This window comes from Euprymna scolopes, chromosome 14 (assembly GCF_053919585.1).
Source record: "Euprymna scolopes isolate OS-2025 chromosome 14, ASM5391958v1, whole genome shotgun sequence".
NCBI classification, from domain to species: Eukaryota; Metazoa; Mollusca; class Cephalopoda; order Sepiida; family Sepiolidae; genus Euprymna; species Euprymna scolopes.
The window spans coordinates 51,742,783-51,763,553 of NC_136495.1; the positions used below are offsets into that span (position 1 = coordinate 51,742,783).

The 20,771-nt window shown below is 33.6% G+C and overlaps 1 protein-coding gene across 1 annotated transcript; it reads left to right on the forward strand.

Moving 5' to 3' along the window:
• The first annotated feature begins 995 nt into the window (after nt 1–995).
• Nucleotides 996–20,167, forward strand: LOC145293006 (uncharacterized). The gene is made up of 3 exons (XM_080139264.1): nt 996–1,283; nt 5,454–5,528; nt 16,700–20,167. The coding sequence occupies exons 1-3, from the start codon at nt 1,223–1,225 to the stop codon at nt 16,801–16,803; spliced, it is 240 nt and encodes a 79-aa protein (XP_079995390.1). The 5' UTR covers nt 996–1,222; the 3' UTR covers nt 16,804–20,167.
• Nucleotides 20,168–20,771: the final 604 nt, after the last annotated feature.

Sequence of the window (20,771 nt, forward strand, 5' to 3'; positions counted from 1 at the left end):
ATGAGATCCCTGATGGCTTCCCAGTCAGCCTTTTTATAATATCTCGTTGTTTTGAGTAATGGCTCTTCCGTTTTGGCTCTAGATTTTAGTGCGATTTCAACTATTATCACTACATGATCAGCATTTCCAAGTGGGCTGTGGGCATTCGTAATGCAATCATTGGGGACTGTGGTCAGAAACAGATCTAAAAATGTTGCGTGTTGTTCTTGCTGGTCAGGGAAACAGGTTGGAAATGTAACCGTCTGTGATAGGGAATATATCGTCTAGTGTGGCATCTGTCTGCAAAGGAAGTCAGAGAGGGGGCGGTTTGCAGGGTCCAGTGAAGCTATGTGTTGTGCTACCAGCTGCGTCTGTGTAAGTAGAAAATGAACAAATACTTGGCATAAATTGTCCTCATAAATAATTAGACTTTGTTCATTCGTTTATCACTTTGAATCCTCTCATGATATTCTTCATCATTTGACTTACAGCCTGTCTCATTAACTCTTATCGTCGAGTGGCTTTTAGCCTTGATAAGTGTTGACTCGTTAATAAAAAATACTAACATAATATTCTTCATCATTCAACTGACAATCTCATTAACCCTTACTCTCGAGTGGCTTTAAGTCTTGATAAATAGTTAATAACTATTTATTCATTATTAATTTAAAAAAAGATGAATCAAACGATACTTTCAAAATTTTATTTAAGAAAAATTAATTTGTTAAAAAAAGTCAACCACTATTAAAAAAAAAAGGAATTTTTTTACGACGTGCCCCAACTTATTATAAACACCCGAACCTCCCCATGTTAAGAACGGCTTTCGGAATAAACACACCCAACCTCGAAAGCCATTCTTAACATGGGGAAGTCGGAGGGTGTTTATTCCGAAAGCCGTTCTTAACATGGGGTTGGGGCGTTGGGGCAGGCCGTAAAAAAAATACCAAAAAAAATCAAATGCCATTAAAAAGAAAAAAAAACGAAATAAAATGAAGTAAATATTCCCGGAAAATACTGCTGCTTTAATTCTTTAGCAACGATGGCGTAACTGGTTTGTTGAAAGTTGAAAATGAGCCTGACAGAATTATAGAATAAGAAGATACATGTGATTAAATTGTCTCGGTTTATACATTCTTTTATTCTGGAATAGTTACATTTTAAATCTCTCATTCTCATTCATTTGGAGTTGGAGATTTTCCTTTGCGAATTTTTCTCTGGAGGAAAAATAGGAGAATTTTACAAAATGTCAGTTGCACCATTAGAATTAAGGAAACAACTATTTAGATCGCCAAGTGGCAGCGAAGGTAAGTAAAAGATAAATAAATCCGTTGTTTAAGATGTAAGAGTGACTTGTTCACTATAATATATGAACTTCTTTTTTTATCCGGTTTCAATGAGTGGGAGAACCTTCTTTTTTCAATCCAACATGTTGGATAAACAATCAACAATAAAAATAGTTTTTTTTATTCAACTTAATTTTTATTTCTTATTTTGAAATAAAATTTGAAAATTATAGTTTTAAAAATATTTTCTTACTTCTAAAAATCTTTTGTAAAATTATTTAATTTTGTGTTTTCTTTCTTTCTCAATTCCATTAATAATCATTCAAATATAACCCAAATTTAACTGAAAAGCCGAATGTAGTAAAAGGACATTTATGTCTAAGCTTTTGGTTTCGTATCCAGAATTCAACCTAATTAAAAACAAACGAACAAATAAAAACATAACGAAATTTCTTAGTAATTTACGTACCCGTCATGGAATAAAACTATATTCCAAATATCACGTAAATTAATCAACTCATTATAATTATCAACTCATTTTTTTACGATTTTCAGCGATTAATAGTATATTGTAGTTATTACAAGACTGATTTTAAAATCTCAGTTGTTCGAATTGAGTTGTCCCTCTTTATTAAATATGGCGGATCAAAACACTTATCACATCGTTATAAAATTTGATTTTCGAGTTTGTTTTACTATACACATAGATTCGAAAAAGTTGTCAACCCCCCCCCCCAAATATATAACAAATGTACTCCTTGGGCGTTGAGTTCCATGGCGACCAGCATAAAAAAACAAGCGTCGCTCCTTTCCTGGCGCAAGCATACGTAACATTTTTTTTTTTATTTACTGACGTTGTCGTAGTAACTAAACGATTATTTGTCACATTATTTATTTATTTATTTATTTTGAAAAAAAAGTTTTACTCTTTATGAATATTAAAAGAAAAAAGTTACTAAGCATTTATTAATAATGTCTCACTTTTACAGACATTTGTTTTTAAATGACGACTTTTTATCGGCTTTTTTTAATAGCATTTGCGGATGGATAAAAAACGAAAAAAAAAAAAAAATAACTAAACCATTTACTGACAATTTCTCAATATCTTAACTTTGATAACATTTATTTGTGAAAAAAAAAATTTGTAAAAGTGAGAAATTATCAGTAAATGGTTTAATTTTTTGTTTTTTACCCATCATCCGCAAATGCTATTAAAAAAAAAAGTCGTAAAAAAGTCATTTAAAAGAAATTAAAAAAACCAATGTCTGTAAAAGTGAGACATTATTAATAAATGTTTAGTAACTTTTTTTTTTTTAATATTCATAAAGAGTAAAACTTTTTCAAAATAAATAAATAATGTGACAATCGTTTAGTTACTACGTCAACGTCAGTAAATAAAAAAAAATGTTAAGTGTGCTTGCGTCAGGTAGGGAGCGACGCTTGTTTTTTATGCTGGTCGACATGGAACTCAACGCCCAAGGAGTACTCAAATAAATATGATCAAAGGCAAGGTAAGTTACCTTTCTACCTAACTGAATAATTTTTTAGTGTTTTTATTTAATGTAACGTGTTTATTCGGTTTGAAAAATATACCGTGTTTACCGATATGGCGATGTATTTGAAAAACGCAAATGGCGGCATGCTCGTTGTTGAACACGATAAGTTTGGGAAAACGAGTTTAAACAAAGAAAATATACAAAATACTGTTAGAAACTCACTCCTTATATGTTACCGTGACATAGGCAGACATATATTCGATGGGTTTCTAACAGTATTTTGTATAATTTGTTTGTTTGAACTCATTTTCCCAAACTTACCGTGTTCAACAGCAAGCATGCCGCCATTTTTCTTTTTCAAATATATCGATAAACACTGATTTTCGAACCGATTACACGTGTTCAAGTGAGTAAAACCACTAAAAACTTTTGCAGATAGGTAGAAGAGTAACTTATCTTGCCTTTGGTAACATTTATTTGTTATATATTTGGTTTTTGACCATTTTTTCGAATCTATGTCTATAGTAACACAAACCTCCATACCCGAAAACCTTCAGAAGTCGTCATTTTAAAGGTAATTATTAAGTAAAAATTTATCGGAAAGATTTTGTAAAACTAGAATTTAATTTGAAAAGTTATAAACAAAGTAAAGGACAACGTCATATTTTCTTTTTTAAGTATGTCTGACGTGAATGCAAACCCCATGGCAATTTTCTACTCTCCTTTGAACTAGGTTAAGGATTTTTATCCTGAGCCCCAAAAATCAACAGAGATTACCATTCCTGTAATGATCCGGTCCCTGTGGATTTTGCGGTGGGAGTAAAGTTCTGTGCAGTTCTAGGAGGTCCAACGTCCCAGGCTTTGCCATCTCTCTTTGAGAAGGGGTTAGTTTATTGCTAATCACCTGAGGCGCCCTTACAGGGAAATGCCAACGGGGTTGCAGGTCAGTGTGCCGTGCCCCTCCTGTGGGGTGCTGACTTTTCAATTCCACTTTCTGACCCTGGTGTTAAGTTCTTGCAGTGAGAGAGAACTGCCGATTAAAATGAACTATATTTATTCAAGTGCTCCAAGGCTATTCAAAACCTGATGAAATAAGCAGACAGGAACTATAATTTTATAAATAGATTCTTTTTAAAGATTAAATTTCATAAAAGTCTATTATGAACATTTTTTAATCACTAAAAATTTAGTTCATTGTTTGGGGTAGTTTTGGAATAGACCGCAGCTCTTTTTATGATTGCTTTTATTAATTTCTGTTATGTAGCATGCCTTTTTAGAAATCGGTTCCAGGATAATTTTGATATTATTTACTGCAAAACAAGTTTGTTTTACCTGATAATTATAATTAACAATGTCCTTTAACGAAATAATAAAATTTGAATTATCATTATTCCATAGTGAGGCCATTTTTTTCAACTTGCTTATAAAAATGGCGATTACTTTTCTTCTGGACTAGTTTTCATTTCGGCATTTTGAAAGCCTCTAAAACAATGTAGGTACTTCTACAGAATTTGAACTTAGCTGTGTCTTTTTGTACTTATGCACTTATGTTATCATGCTGAAATAATGTTATTATTTAGAAAGCCATTTGTAACACGGGATGGGTGTTTTATGACTGTTCTGTACTTTTGCCTAACAATTTAATAAAAAAAGATATTGTAAAACTTCAATTCAACATGAAAATAAAATACTATTTAAAAAATAGGACGGTAACATAAGTGCATAAGCACTGTTATTTTTTAAACCTTAACTTAACCCTAAAGTAAGTTTTAGATTTGCAAAAGTTAGTTTGGTTCAAATTCTGTAGAAGCACAAAAAAAAAAACCCAGACGATATCACTAAGTATGAATAAGTTTTAAAAATTCGCAAGATCCTCTTTCCAGTTCTCTCTGCCTATCTGGCGCAAATGTGCCACTGAGAATCTAGGCAACCTCGTGGTACTGTCGGGCTCACAAGTAGTTGGGCCTCACTAATAAAATAACATTTTATTTATTCAGCAACATAGTCTTATTCTAGGATGATATATTAGAATTCTTTGCAGGTTCCCGAGTTTTATAGAAAGTCTCCTGAGTTTGGCAAGATATACTTGAAAGTCAAAGGTTACACCGACAGAAACGTTTTTAAAATAACACTCAAGACAAGAGCAATATCCGAATAATTCAATTAATACGAAATTGCATGTAGTTTTGCAAAATGACATCGCATTAATTCACATTTTATTATTGTCATTTTCGCATTATTATAACACATATTTATATTTACAAATATTTTATGCCATAGATAAAAACTTACCATTTTGTATGAAGCAATCTGTTTGGGATTTTCTATGCAATTTACTTCTACATTGTAAATTAAAAACAAACCTCTTCACCACTGCCAAAAATATAAACACACTGGAATCAAGTGAAGAAGTCAATGAACATCTCCCTGCCACATCAATTTCATTAAAAAATTAAATTCCACCATATTTTTGTATTTTGGTTTATTTGTAAGCAATTAAACCATTTTATTTTTTGTTAAAATGTAAAACCAAAGCCCCGTCCCCCACCAAAAAAAAAAAAAAGATGCACATACAGAGTTCAAGCAAACAGGTCAGTGAATACTAGCTCTCCAATAATTTTTATACAAATGTCCCATCTTCAAAAAAAAACTTTGCCTTTTTTAAAATAAATAACAATTTTTTTTTTACTTCCAGATGGAAATCCTGCACTGATGTTTAAACTACAACTCGAACATGATTTGGAGCTTTCATATCACGGTCTTGAGAAAGGTATTCTATATTTCTTTTCAGTACTTGTAATGTTTGATGAAGACATTAAAAAATAAAAATATTGAAAAAAAGTTATATTGTATGTATCCGTTATGGAATGAAGTTCTCCGGAAAAAAATTTCACTTAATTTGATCAAGTAGATTTTTTTTTTTTTTTTTTTTTTTTTTTTACAGTGGAAAAACACGTTTTTATGACAGCACGCTGAAGGTAGCCATATTTGAAGTTTTAGAACACAGCATGGGGAGATAACTCAGTTTAAAGCGCCGACACTCTCTCCCCATCTTAAATACTAACTTTTCTTAAAAATCGAAACACGAGTACCTTTTGCTTGGTATCATAACATTGTTTTTTTGCTGTAAAAAAAAAAAATCTACTTGATCAAATTAAGTGAAATTTTTTTCCGGAGAACTTCATTCCGTAACGGATACATACAATATAACTTTTTTTCAATATTTTTATTTTTTAATGTCTTGATTAAACTGTACAAGTACCTTCTTTTCTGTTTTTTTTATTTTTTTCAATTTTAGAACTCTCAATTTTAAATTGATTCGTTCTGGTGTTTAAGAATAAGATTTGCTTTTGATATAACCATAGATGAGAAATCTGTAGTTTAAATGCTTGATCAACTCATGAAAAATTAAAAGGTTCCAATCCAACTATCGCCTAAAGAATCTTCTAGCAATAATGGAACATTGTGTAAACAAACAAACAAAAAACATCTTGTAAAGCATAGAATGATATCATATGGAGAGAGATGTAGACATCACTGAGGTATGATGAGATGCCTTGGGTAGGTCCAGTCTGTGTGGATATGGCCAAGGGCTGAATCAATAGGAACAGACGCTGCAGGAATGATCTGAAAGTGAGGAAGCTGGATCCAATGACCAACATTCCTGATGAACTGGTTTTACTGAAGGTTTTATGTTTAAAATCATCAGATCAACTCCACCAGTGTCACAGTATTAATTTGTAGCTCCATTATTTTTATGTGGGTACACTATAGATTTGAACACGGTTTTTTTTGGGGGGGGGCTACTCGAGACATCTCATCACACCTCTGGGATGTCCACATCAATCTCCATGTGATATCATTCCATGCTGTCCAGGATCCAGCTTCCTCACTTCCGACTCACTCCTGCAGTCTCTGTTCCTATTGATTCAGCCCTTGGCCAGATACACACAAACTGGACCTACCTGAGACATCCTGTCACACCTCAGGGATGTCTGCATCTCTCTCCATGTGGTGTCATTCTATGGTGTCCACAATCCAGTTTTTCCTGCTGTCCAGATTCTCAGATTTCTATCTCTGCTGCTGCCCAGATACATTTTCTGTCCATCAACCTTCCTGCTTTCAGAATCCTCATCAATCAACTTTCTCCAGTTCGTCTACATTTTCTTGTATTTATGGCAAAATAACATTTTTTGTTTTTTCACAACTGTTCATCTGCATTTGTCCTCTCTTCTTTGCCATCTTTTGCCTGTGTCTACTTTCTTAGTTGTTGGGAACGCACCCTTACTGCCTGGAATAATGAACTATTCCATGATGTCACTTCCGGGTAACGAGAACCGGTTAAAAAAGCCAGTCAAAGACGGACATGCAGATAATATGGTCATCACCAACTAATCCAGCAGTTGAGCAAAGATACTGCTCAATTTATCTTTTTTGTGTATTTTCGTTAATACACATTTATTTAACTGTTACTGTGTTCTTCCTCGTCAATTATTCAAATACGAATAATCACAACATTAGTTCTCCAGCCGATCGGCAACTGAAGCATTTCTCTAAAGAAACATTCCTCAAACATGATGTGCTAAGTACCACATTGCAACTAAATGACAGAAGAACAGATTATGAATGACAGCATCAGACAATGATTACAAAAACTCTGGTAATCTTGGTTGCCCATAAGGATGTGATAGACATAGAGGACCTACCTCAGAAACGGGCGAGAATCTGTCTCGGTAGCAGGCTGAAAGAAAGAAAAAGAAAAAATAAGAGAGGCCCATAAATAAAATAAGTGAAAAAATAAGAGTAGCTGTTGTCTTTTAAAGCCTCCGGTCACGCGTAGATCTCTAGCAGTCTCGTGTGGTATATGCAAATTGGGTGTAACCGAAACATTATAAAAGGCGAGTCGCCGGGAGGAGTGGGAGAAGCGTTTAAGACAAGCGAATAGAGAATGTCAACGTGTATCTCGTGTTGTGAACAACGAACTCTACTCGACACAACTTGTGACTAGCGAACCTCTGCTTGACCTTTTAGCCAAAAAGTTTTGTTGCTTTGTGTTAGACAAAGACTTCTAATACAGAGGAAAATTCTAGTATGAATTTTGGAACTCGTGGTGCAATGGTTAAATGAGTTAACAATTGGTTCTACATAATGATCTTCTGTGGGTTGACAGTACAATCCTTATGACAAGAAAAAATAACTAAGAATAACATGGTTGACTAAATGAGAGCATTCCACAACTGTTGCTCATTGGACATACGTCAAAACAATATGATATGTGGGTGTGCCTCAGGGGTCTATCCTTGGACTTTTATTATTCCTGGTATTCATAAATGACCTCCCTGATAAAATCGTCTATGAGATGGGTATATTCGCGGATGACACCACGCTCTATGGTAGGTATGAAGGGAAAATGAATGAACACATATAAGGCAATGGCGGAAACCTGAGGAAAATCTGAAGTCTGTAATTAAATGCGTACAAAAATGGATGGTAACATTCAATGCTGCTAAAACTAAGCTTCTTTCCTTTAATAATTACAAGAAACCTTCTTAACCACTAATAGCTATGGCTAATGATATATTACCTGAAAGTACTTTGTTGAAACATCTCGGCTTAACATTCACAGGAAACATGAGCTGGAACAGATACATTGAGAGCATTGCTGTGGCTGCTGTGAGGAAGGTGGATTCTCTCTATCCTGCTAGAAAGCTAATTACACCTGAAAGTATCCATTACCTCTACAAGGCCGCCATTCATCCATGTAGGGAGTATTGTTGTCACATTTGGGCTGGTGCATCTGCTACTAGTCTCTCACTCCTGGACAAGGTTTAGAAGAAAGTCACCAACCCGATAGGTCTTGAACTGTTATCTAAGCTTCAGCCTCTTTCCCACCAACGAAATGTTGCATCCCTCTGCTTGTTCTACAAGTATTTTAATGGTAGATGCTCTGACAAACTACAAGCCCTTGTATCCCCCTCGACATAAATACCCTCGTCAAACCCGACAAGCAGCAAAGTCCCACCTCTACACAGTAGAGATCCCCAGATGCCAGAAAGCGTTCTACTCTAATAGTTTCTTCCCCAGAGCTGCTGGACTTTGGAATTCCCTTCTGGGTTTCTGCTTCCCCAACTGTACTGACATGCAGAAGTTCAAGTGTAATGTAAACAGACATCTTGCTGCTTAACTCCCTTCACAGTATCCCTGCAATTATGTCTCAGATAGTTAACCCAACATCAAAGTGGCACAGTGCCTTGTTTGGGGTGAAAATGCAATAAAAAAAAAATAAGTAATGGGTTCAGTTCAAAATCGGTTCCTAAGTTTAGTATAAATATTCCCAAGTTCAGAAAAATGCACTTGAAAAAAAAAAGTTCTGAGATTAGATCATCCAGTATATGAAAATCACAACCAATATAAGAATAGTAATCTGTATAAATTATCAACCCTTATGTCAAAAATTTTGAAATATAGTAAATTCCTATATTAAGTTTTCTAGATTGGAATTTATCCATCCAACATTTATCATTAGCTAATTTTTTACCATAAAGTTTTTTTTCTTAGCTCCTTACATCAAGTGGCTTCATGCATTGTTGGGGAAATTTCTGTAATAAAATATTAAATAAAAACTTAGTATAATAATAGTAAATACATTGAATATAATTACAGAAGAATTAATTTTCATGATTAACTATTACCAAATTGTTGAATTGTTTAAAAAATTCTTTTTTTTTTTTTTAACATTACTTACACTTTTTTTTTTATGGAAATTGCTCCAAACAAGCTAACAAAAATGAAAGTTGATTATCACAAAGACAGGATGTGCCTATTGACCTTAGTCTTAAAAAGACTAATGCTATAGTTAGGAGAAAAACAATCAGTAATAAGAGTTCCACAAGATTATAGTTCTTGGAAAGAAGCTACGAGAATAAGAAGCTGAATTACAATGAAGTATCAGAACAGGAAATTGATGGAAACCACTAAATCAATGAGTCAAACGAGCTGGAACAAAGAAAGCAGGGAATATATCTGACAATTCTGAAAAAAAAACACATGCTATAATAGTATTTAAAGAAGAAACTGAGACTAGCAACACCACATCTGTGAGAAGAAAGTTGCAGGAAAAAAAAAAGGATGAGACCAATCAAATTGCAGATACGTTTCTGCACCTTATCAAGGACCTTCAAATGGGATAGCGATTCACCAGCTCAAATATGACAACAATACTCCATACATGGTCTGATACTAGGTTTATAAAGATAAAGAATAGCCTCTGACATGAGAAAGTGTTTAGAGCGATAGAGAGAACCGACTTTACAAGAAGCAGACAGCACAATGGATCTAACATATAAACTCCCAGAAAGATTTGATGAGAAAAACCCCCAAGAAGTTTAAGAACAGTCATCAATAAGAATCTCAGACAGAGATTATAACAAAATCCGGATTCAGGAATGTGAAATCTCCACTTTTTAGTGGAATTACATGTCTTTTTATTCAGAAACGGCAGATTTCCGCTTAATTTGCTATGACCACACATGGATGTGAGTTCTCTGCTTTTGGATCAAAATCCGCTTTTATTTGTTTTTTAATAAGAAAAGACTGATTTCTGTCAAATCATTATAGCTTTACATTCTTATTTTTTTGGTTACTGCATTTTATTTCTTTTCCTCTTTTTCTTTTCCTTTTCATTTCTTTCTCTTTTCTTCTCTCCATCTTGTCTTACCTTAGTTTTTGCTCTTATGACAGTTCTGTCTGAATGCTGCAAAGGCTAAGATTCAAATGAGTTATGATGGGGATGAGGGAGTTAGATGAGTTTTGCTTCATTAAAGAATAACTTGTCTCCCCCCCCCTCATACATTTGTTCTTTGTCTTTTAATTTTGACATTCTTGTTGAACAAAAATTGATATTTCACTGATTAAACATTTTTCAAATTATTTTAAATGTGATTTGCTATTTATCACTATTACATCATCATCCCAGTTGCTTTTGTGATGTTGTCTCCTCCCGCATGAGGTGGGGGGGGGGTTTAGAAAATTCATCTGATTTCAGCTTTTTTGTCGTTTCCTACTTGCATTTAATATCACACGATTTTTTTTAATGTCATCAAATGTTTTAACTTGATAAAAAAATAAATACTGTTTATTTCAATATACTATGATTGTTTTTTTTTTTTTTTTTTTGGCCCCCCCCCCCCCCCCCGACAAAAGGAGACTGGACCTGTAAATTCACCCTTGTCCGTTTATCTGTCCGCACTTTTCTCAATAACTACATCTTGGAATTTTAAAAAATTTTGCACAAACATTAAACATGATATGAGTAAAAAGGTAACAGAACGGATTTTCTGAGAAAACTCCGGTTGTCCCCTAGGGATGTCTTTCGGGTTAAAATGGCTAAAATTGACATTTTTGTGCTTATTAAAAAAAAATTGATGCCTAGGATTTTTATAAAACTTTCTGAAAAGTTGTTAACTAACTGATTTCTATATAAATTTGTTTGTCTATACTTCGCGATAACTCTTGGGTGTGCCCCAAGGGCTCTTTTAGGGCTAATAAAAACACTCCATTTTTGGGACTATTTTACCATATTTGTCCAAATTTTTCTGTGTATGTCTATTTAGCAGTTTTGCCTGGTGCTGAACTCAAATTTAAATATGTTAAGGCCTTGGGGACTTTTGAGGCTAAATGGGGGGGTGCAAATATGGACTTGGTCATTTCTTTTTTTGCATGGTGCAGAACTACAAATTTACATATGTTAAAGCCTAAAACTGCACCATTTGTTCATTTCCACCAGGATTTGACATCCTCCTGGGGGCTAAGTGGGGGGGGGCAATGCCGAACTTAGTCATTATTTTATTCCTCGTTCATTGTGCACTCATGGGGCGGGGGCATGCATGCTTCACTTGTTTTAATCTTAGTCCAAGTTTGTCATAATTACATGAAACCTTACCACCCACCAATAGCTATGGCTAGAGATATTTTACTTGAGGGCACTTCATTCAAGCCCCTTGGCTTAACGTTCACAGGAAACATGAGTTGGAATAGATACATTGAGATCATTGCTAAGGCAAAGGTGGGCTCTCTCTATCATGCTAGAAAGTTACTTATGCCTGAAAGTATCCTGTACCTCTACAAAGCCACCATTCGCCCATGTATGGAGTACTGCTATCACATTTGGGCTGGTGTATCTGTTACTAGTCTCTCACTTCTGGACAGGGTCCAAAAGAGAGTCTCCAACCTAATAGGTCCTGAATTGTCATCTAAACTTCAGCCCCTGTCCCACCGACGAAATGTTGCATCCCTCTGCCTGTTTTACAAGTATTTTAATGGTAGATGCTCTGACGAACTACAAGCACTTGTACCCCCTCGACGAAAATACCCCCGACAAACTCGACAAACAGCAAAGTCCCATCCCTTCACAGTTGAGATCCCTAGATGTAAGAAAGTCTTTACTCTAATAGCTTCTTCTCCAGAACGGCAGGACTTTGGAATTCTCTTCCGATTTCCAGCTTCCCCAACTGTACTGACATGCAGAAGTTCAAATGTAATGTGAACAGACATCTTGCTGCTAAACTCCATACATAGTACCCCTGGAAATTAGGTCCCTGATAGTAGCCCTCTACATCAAAGTGGCAATATGCCTTGTCTGGGGTGAAAATGTAATTAAAAAAAAAAAAAAATTGTAGAAATTCTGTTTGTTTTTTAGCATAGTTTCAAGGTTTGTCAGTGGAAGGGTGTTATTTTTTAACTCTTGCCTTTTTGCAAAGTTATTAAAAAGCAAATAGAACCCTCTTCTCCTACTTTCCGGTTATGAACCATAAAATTTAAAATAACACAAGATAGTTATTTAACTGTTTCCATGGTCAACATGCAACCCGTGTCTTACATGAAAGAGGCATGCTGAACAAAGATTTGTTCGTAATTTTGAATAACTAATAAAATGCACAGCGATTACTGATTAAGCGAGTTAAGTATTTAAACAAGTTTTTGAATATATAGAGAGGAATAGTAATTTAAGATTATCCTATTTTAAATCTCAGCATGGATACGTGAATGTCTACAGAATTTACATTTATTCATTGACTAGGAAAGAAACTTGGCATTGCCCAGGATTGAATAAGGATCAATGAATGTTCTACACCGCCAATACTTTTATTGTCATCAAAATCGATGAAATTGCTCAGTTTTCAATTAAATCGATTGATTGCCTGCTCTAGTCAATGACTTACCAAAGCTTCACATATCTCCCCTGCAGTGACTCAGTCCAGAATACATTATAGTTTACATTGCACTGTAGAGAACATACTGTTGATTTTATAAATTATTTTTATATAATGGCATGAATTAAAGTTTAAAATGCAAAAGTCAAGTACGATGGTTCAAATGTGCTTCTCAAATGCACTTGTGATGTTAGACTGTATAAGGGTGTTGACTTTGCTCAAAATCGGACCGTTCTTTCTTTAATCGGATTTTTTCAACTATCAATTTTTGACACTTATCAGGGACATTCCTATACAAAATCTATCTAAGAAACATTCTAGACACATAAAGTATATTTGTGTGAAATTTTTAAAAATCAGTCTAGCCGTTTTGGAATTTTTAAACATAAGCAGAGATAGAAATATATATTATTATTATTATTATTTCATGTATCTTCATAAACTTTTATCATGAGATAAAATTTATGCATCGATTTTTCTATATTTAATTCAGCAGTGCTCAATACATGAGTAGAGCTGGACAGTACATTATGATATATATGCCATATATTTTTTCGTAAATTTATATATATATAAAAATTCATATTTGGTGTACAGTTCATTTTTATATGCTGGCATATATTGGGTGACTTTTAGAAATTTACTTCCAAATTGACTGATATCTCTGCCCAGGTCTTTATTTATCCCTCTTTTTCTAAGTTCCATTCTTATCACTTCCATGTTTTCCTTGGCTTCCCCCCTGTGAACTGAATCTGCTCTCTCAACTGTTCTACATCCACTAAGAGCTTTCATCTATTCTTTCAATTTGGACATGCCATCGAAGTCTACCCTTCTGTATACATCTCCCTATACTGTCCAGATTTAATCTTCCTGTCCATGCAATGCATGTCCTCAACTTTTACTGATCAGGTTTTACTTTCATACATCATCACACTGCATACACATTCAAGATAGACTCTTCCTTTGTTCAAAAGTGATAAAACTCCACTGGTTAGTAATGGTAAAAGTTCATTGAACTTTATTCACTCCTAACTCTTGTAATTGCACTAACACCTACCCCACCCTGTTCTCCAATATCACCAAAGTAACCAGACCAGAGAAGGTAACAAAAACCAATAAAGAAATTCTTCTTTTTCTTCTCCCCTCTAAAATTTGTATTGCTAATTTCTAATCAAAAAGAAATAGTTGATAAAATATTTTTTATACTTGATAATACTTTGTTGTACACATAAGAAAAACTATTGTAACATTGAAAGGCAACCAACACATAGCAGAGTATGTTGCAAGAAACATAGGACAACTAATAACTCCTTTTTTTTTTTTTTTGTAACCACAACATTTATTTTCGGGTACATTTCCGAATAAACTAATCGTGCTCCTTCTCTCTGACCTCTGTCATCTTGAATGGTGTTCCGAAGTGCTCTCGAATGTCATCCATATCTCTAACATGACTGTCTCCTTTTTGTAGTTTTTTTTTCTTTTCCTTACCATGATTTCATTTCACGCGCATCTCTGCGCTCTGTCACACAATTACATTGAGTGAAATGATAGAATAAAACTACTGTTGGGACGATTAATCAGAATTGGGAATCGGAAAAATCTTAACTTTTTGTGGAATCGGAAAAATTTGAGCCTATTTTCCGATGCCAAAAGAGATTCCTTAAATTATCTTTATTTGATTTTAGTTAAACAAAAATCTTCCACTGCTTGTAGTGATAATAAAATAATAAATATTTACTGATTTTAAACTTCAAGTAAGACAAAAATCTCTAGACCCCCCCCCCCTCACAAGTGTATTTTTACGTTTGAGAAAATATAGGCACATTTAATATGTATTTTTACAGTAATCGGGATGAAATAACACTTTTATAATTAAATATTTAGAGATTTATAAAGAATCGGAATCAGGAATTTAGTACGGAATCGGTAATTGTATCGGAATCAGGAAAAATATCGGAATCATCCCATCACTAAATAAAACTAATAACGAATAACATAACACAATCATTTTCTTATTTTATTTTTTGAAAATATCTTTTACAAATTAGATGCTCAATCAATATTTTAAGTTTTTTTAATTTCTTTTATTATTTAAATAATTTTTCAATACGTGCACAGAATACAGACTGCATTATCGTTGATGTAGTTTAGGCAGATTACATAAATGGCCTGAGGATGCCAAAACACTTAGCCAATGAAATCGCAGGAGCTGAATTGGCAAATGGTATCTTTTTGTTTTATTAAATATTTTACCGCATATTTTATTTATTAACTACTTAGTACTTGAACCTATTTAAAAAGCCACCCCTCCCCTTTTCATATTAATCATAGGTTATTAAATAACATTATTTCTACACGGTCAGTAAACGATGCAAGTATCTTTTTCTTTTTTTTTTTCTCCATTGAAATTATCCTAAATAGTCAATATATATCACAAATTCCTAATTCATAGACATATGATAAAAGCAAACTAAGTTAAATGTATAAAGAAAATCATCTCGCACAAAACTTGTCTTTGAGCAACGGACTAACATTTTCATTTCAATCATTAAACCATAAAAAATAAGTGATTTGGCCAACAGATTGTTACTTTAATGGTCAGCTGGTAAAAAAGGGGGAAAAAACTTGTCGACTTGTGAGTCATGCCTTTTATATCAAACAATCCAATGGTTCACCACTACATCAGCACAAGACCTACGACTCCATGCATTAAAAAAAAGCAACCCCAACATATTCATGTTAAAAATTGGACTATATAAAAAAATATGGCTATTTTTTCATGGTTGGATATTGTGAATAATTCTTCCTCTCCATAGTAATAATAATAAAATATCTCGAGCCTGTACAGCCACTGAAACTAAAAAAGCAACCATCCAAATGAGCAAAACAAAAGATTTAAATCCTACTTATATTTTTGTAACAGGATTTATTTTAATAAAGTAATATACAAAATATTTTACATATATTAAAAATTCTTGATGCGTGGTGATCTGAAAAAGTTGAACTTACTCAAATGTGTAGGAAAAAACCCACATTTCATAAAACTTTAAAAATTCATTTTCATTTCGATGATTAACCTGTAAAGAATGCAATTGATTTGGTAAACATGCTGTTCCTATTTACTTGCCTCCCCATGAGGGCAGAATTAGACACCAGGGTCAGTTTTTTATGTTGGGGAAGGAACAAAAATAAAAATTGTCTCAGTCGTGAAGGGTTTCTTCTCCACTAACCGAGAAGAAAATAATTGAAGTGTAGCATTAGAACAGATGGTATTTATTTGCTCCCCCACTGAGCAAATTAGGCACAAGGCCGTTTTTAATGTGAGGTAAAAACCAGCTCCCCTAAAAGTAGGCAAAAAGGGGGCACTCTGGTTACCAAAAATAATAATTGTCCCAGTATAGAGGGTTTCCCCTCCATTGACTGGTACAAATTATCTTAAGTGCAGCATCTGCCGGAACAGATACTACACTTTGATCTTGGCTCGAAGGCCAAGAAATCTCTTATGGCAAACATGTTGTTACTTCGCTAGTCAGCTAGTAAAACATGATCTAGAACTCGATGCATCAAGAAAAATCAAACTAAAATATCCATGTCAAAAATTGGAATATATAAAAAAAATATTAAGATTATTTTGTTTTTCATGATGGCATTATCGTAAATAATTGGCCATCGTTTTTTTTTTTTTTTTTTAAATTTTTACCTGTTTAATATCGATTTACTTTATTTTCAGATTTACACGAGAAACGCATAAAGCAACTTCGGCAAAAGGCGAAAGCATTAGCAGAGAATGACTGGCAATATCCTTCGATTGAGAAATTAATTGGACTACATTAAAAACTTGAACAAATTAAATAATTACAACTTTTGCAGAAATGTTTATACCAATGTCTTTCCATGAAATATGTTTTTCTTGGGGGAAGGGGGGATTATTCTCTCTATCCGGGCAACTTATCACTTAATTTTGCATGACTCATCTGTTTTAGTTTACTCTGATAGATTTAGGGTACAAGTTTGACAGCTGGTCTGGCTGTTGTTTCCGACTGGTAGTACATGTAGCGCTATGAGCAGTTGTATATTGGGATAACTTAGTGCCATGCAGTGCATGGAAAAAGACCCTGCACTTATCTTCGGTTGGCTTTCCCAAGCCACACTCAGTTAATAGCTTATTGTGTGAACTTTGTTTTCTGACTAATGCCTATTTTGTCCAATCCACTCTATCTATAAAGAATGACAAGGAGAATAAACAGTAATATCATCAAACTGGACACCCCTCTGAAAATGACCAAACCGCCTCCTTCTTTGAAACTGTTCTTTACAAATATCGTTTTGATAGGTCAGGATACCTCCCACACTACTTGATTCAATAGCATAGATGAAGTGCTTTCATTGGATCTACTTGTATTTGGGAATTTTAATGTCCACCACAGAGAAACATCCTAGAATGCTGATTCTATAGTAATAATGGTTGATATCGCCATGTTCCAATTCGAAGTGCCACTACTTAAAACGATATATTGCCACTGGGATGATTGGAAATTTCTGTGAGATCTCTATGGCAATGCACCTTGAGGTAAAATTTCTTCTCTCCCTCTCTCCGCTGAACATTGTCTAAAGGAAGTAAATGAATGGATCAAAGCATTTGTTCTGATACAGAAATTCTATAGAAATTTCCACTCTCCCTGATGGTTCACTTCAACCTGTTCAGCTGCTGTTGTGCATAGGCAGCAAGCATTCTGCCATTTGAACCGTTGTAGGTTAGATACAAATGGATGAAAATGTATAGCATCAAGAAACCACTATAAGAATGTAACAGCCCCAACTAAGTGTAGATATATTAAGATGAAAACGCATCGAGTTGCAGAAAGTAGCAACTCATGGTTTCTAGAAAATCAATGAACAGTCACCTACCCCCATCGAACCACCTCCCAGCATCCTTAATTTACCACTATAGAAACCACACTAGATCTGATCCTCATCTTTCTCCATGTCTTGGATATCATAAAAAAAAAAAAACCTTGACATCTCCAAATCATGTAGACCAAATCTTATTCTTGCTGTAGTAATAAACAAATGTTGAGCTGGTCTCTGTCCTCTCTAAAAACTCAATAAGAAATGCCTTGCCAAATCTTGCTTCTCTGGCAGCTGGAATATTTCCTCTGTTTTATCAGTTTTCAAAATCTTTGGTGAAAGAACTAACTTAAATATTATTGAACTATAAGTCTCCTCTCATTCTTGTTTAAAATCTTTGAATCAGTAATTTATTTAACAATAGTCCACCATCTCAAAAATGTTAAACATCTTTTTAGCTAACAGTATGAATTGAGGCAATCTCATTCTACCACGGATATCTTAACCGTCATCTCTGAACACATATATAGTACACTGGAAAAGGCAGATGAAACTACGCTGGTAGCACCTGAAGGTTTTGCAAGGTACCTGAAAAGGGCCTCAGAACAAAACTGATCAAATTTTGTGATAACAACAATCAGGATGAGAAAAAAGATTTTGAATTATTTCTTGTATTTTGAAAAAAAAGTTTACTTTAGTTGATGGTATTCAACTTGAGCAGATTTACCTTATGTTGTCCAGGAAGCAAATATGTTAAACATTTCTGTGAAAGTTCAGAATTCAACCTGGGTCAAAAACAAAAATACAGAAAAATCTTTATGGTGTATTTACCTGTCAAGGAACGAAAATATCATATTCCAAAAGTCGTGTAAATTGATCCAGTAGTTTATTTTTAATTAAGAAAATCAAATTTTATGACAAAGCGAGACATTGGTGTTTGATCAGCCAATGTTAATAAAGGGGAGACAACTCAATTTGAACCACTGAGATCAAAATCAGTCTTGTAATGGTTATATTTTATCATCAAAATCGCTAAAAATAGTAAAAAAAAAAATTATTTTCTCTCTAAAAAAGAAATATTTGATCAATTTATATGATTTTTGGAATATGACATCTTTTGCTCCCTGATGGATATGTACATCATAAAGATTTTTCTGTGTTTTTGTTTTTTTTTAATTAGGTTGAATCCTGAGAAAGAACCAACATTTTATCTGGTGAGATATTGTGTGTGTGAATACAAGTAAGTGTGATCTGAAAAAAAAAGTTAATAAAAATTGTCTGATTATTAATTTGTTTAAAATAGTTAATTAAAAAGAAAAATGTAATGAAGAAATTTAAATTTTAAAATCTTATTTATTTTAAATAAAAAATGTAATGCACTTCTAATGCTTAAATTTTTATCTCTATATAAATTTAGATGTGATCATATTTGTATGTACAGTAATCATGAATTTTGAAACTCAGTTGTTAAGCTTAAGGGTTCCAAATGTGGACTATATTTAGTTTAATTTAGCTTTATACAAAGGAGGTAAAAAAAGTGAAAGCCCTTCATGAACATTCAGATACCTTTTAATTTTTTCTTTTTTTTCTGTAAAATTTTAAAAATAAATATTAGATATCAATTAAATATTCCCTTAATTTCAATTTTCATGGAATATCATATAGGTTTTTAGGGAGCATAATATGGGCATAACTTTCCGTATGAAAATTCAGATTTGCATTGAATTTGATCCATAGTGTTTACATGCGATGAGAATTCAACACTTAAATGTCTATTTCAAGTACAAAAATATCATTGATTGTTTTTTTTTTAAATTGAAATCAAAATTAAATTTGTGGTAAAAATAAAAATGGAAGAAATGACAACCACACGTATATGCATTGTGTATGTACGTGCGTGCGTGTGTGTGTGTGTGTGTGTATATGAGAGAGAGCGAGTAACAATGATTTTAACTGCAGTTTAGCTGATGTTTTTTTTTTCCTTCTTCCTTACTGACTTCATAGGAGTAAGAATTGTAGAGGGTGAGTGATGGATCTTATAATGTTTACGAAAAATAAAGGGAAATCCGAAGTTTAGCTGTCAATCCTTTTTATTTTTTGGCAGGGTGATTTTTTTTTTTTTTTGAATTGAAGAATAGTAAAGTGTTTGGATTATGAGGAGTCTGATTGGAGATGTTGAATGTGTGAAAAGAAAGAAAAAATATATAGTCAGTGAATGGACTTTAAATACTATTGATCTGCATATGAACATATTTGAAGTTTTTCAAATGAACTTTATGTATATGAAAAGAGACAATATTCGTTTTTTGTTTTGATTTTTGATCATGATATAAAATTTGTTCATTGTTTACTCACTGCTTTGTGTCTGTTCTTTTCCATTTGTTTCATCTTGTGTCTTCCACTGTTAACCATATCATAGAACTCTGGATTTCTTTTCTAGCCAGAGGAGTCTACGCAATTCAGGGATGAACCAGACTTGAACAAAATTAAGCCCAGCATTTGGTACAAATTCTTTTGTTGCATGATAATAATTTATTGGCCAGCGACTTCACTAAGGAAACTGTTGGTGTCTACCCAGCTGATTTACAAAAATTGTCTGTACTGTTTAGTGGTATGAATAACTGAATATTAAGATGTCTCTTTACAAGTAGGCTTACTTGATGATGACAGACTTTTATGCATGTCATCATGAATTGGTGAATTTGCAACATACGAGTTATTGACCCCAGCTCAAAATATCTTCAAGGAACTGGAACCAATTACAGAAGCAATATGCACTAGTCATGCGATAACTTGACATTTATGGAGGCAACATAGATTTTCTCCTAGCTAGTGATAAGCAAAAGAACCCTGTGGGCTATATCCCGGTCAGATGAGATTACGACATCAGTCTTTTTTTTTTTTTCTTTTCCCCAATACTTGCAAGATGGAGACGTCTTACATACAGCACCTGG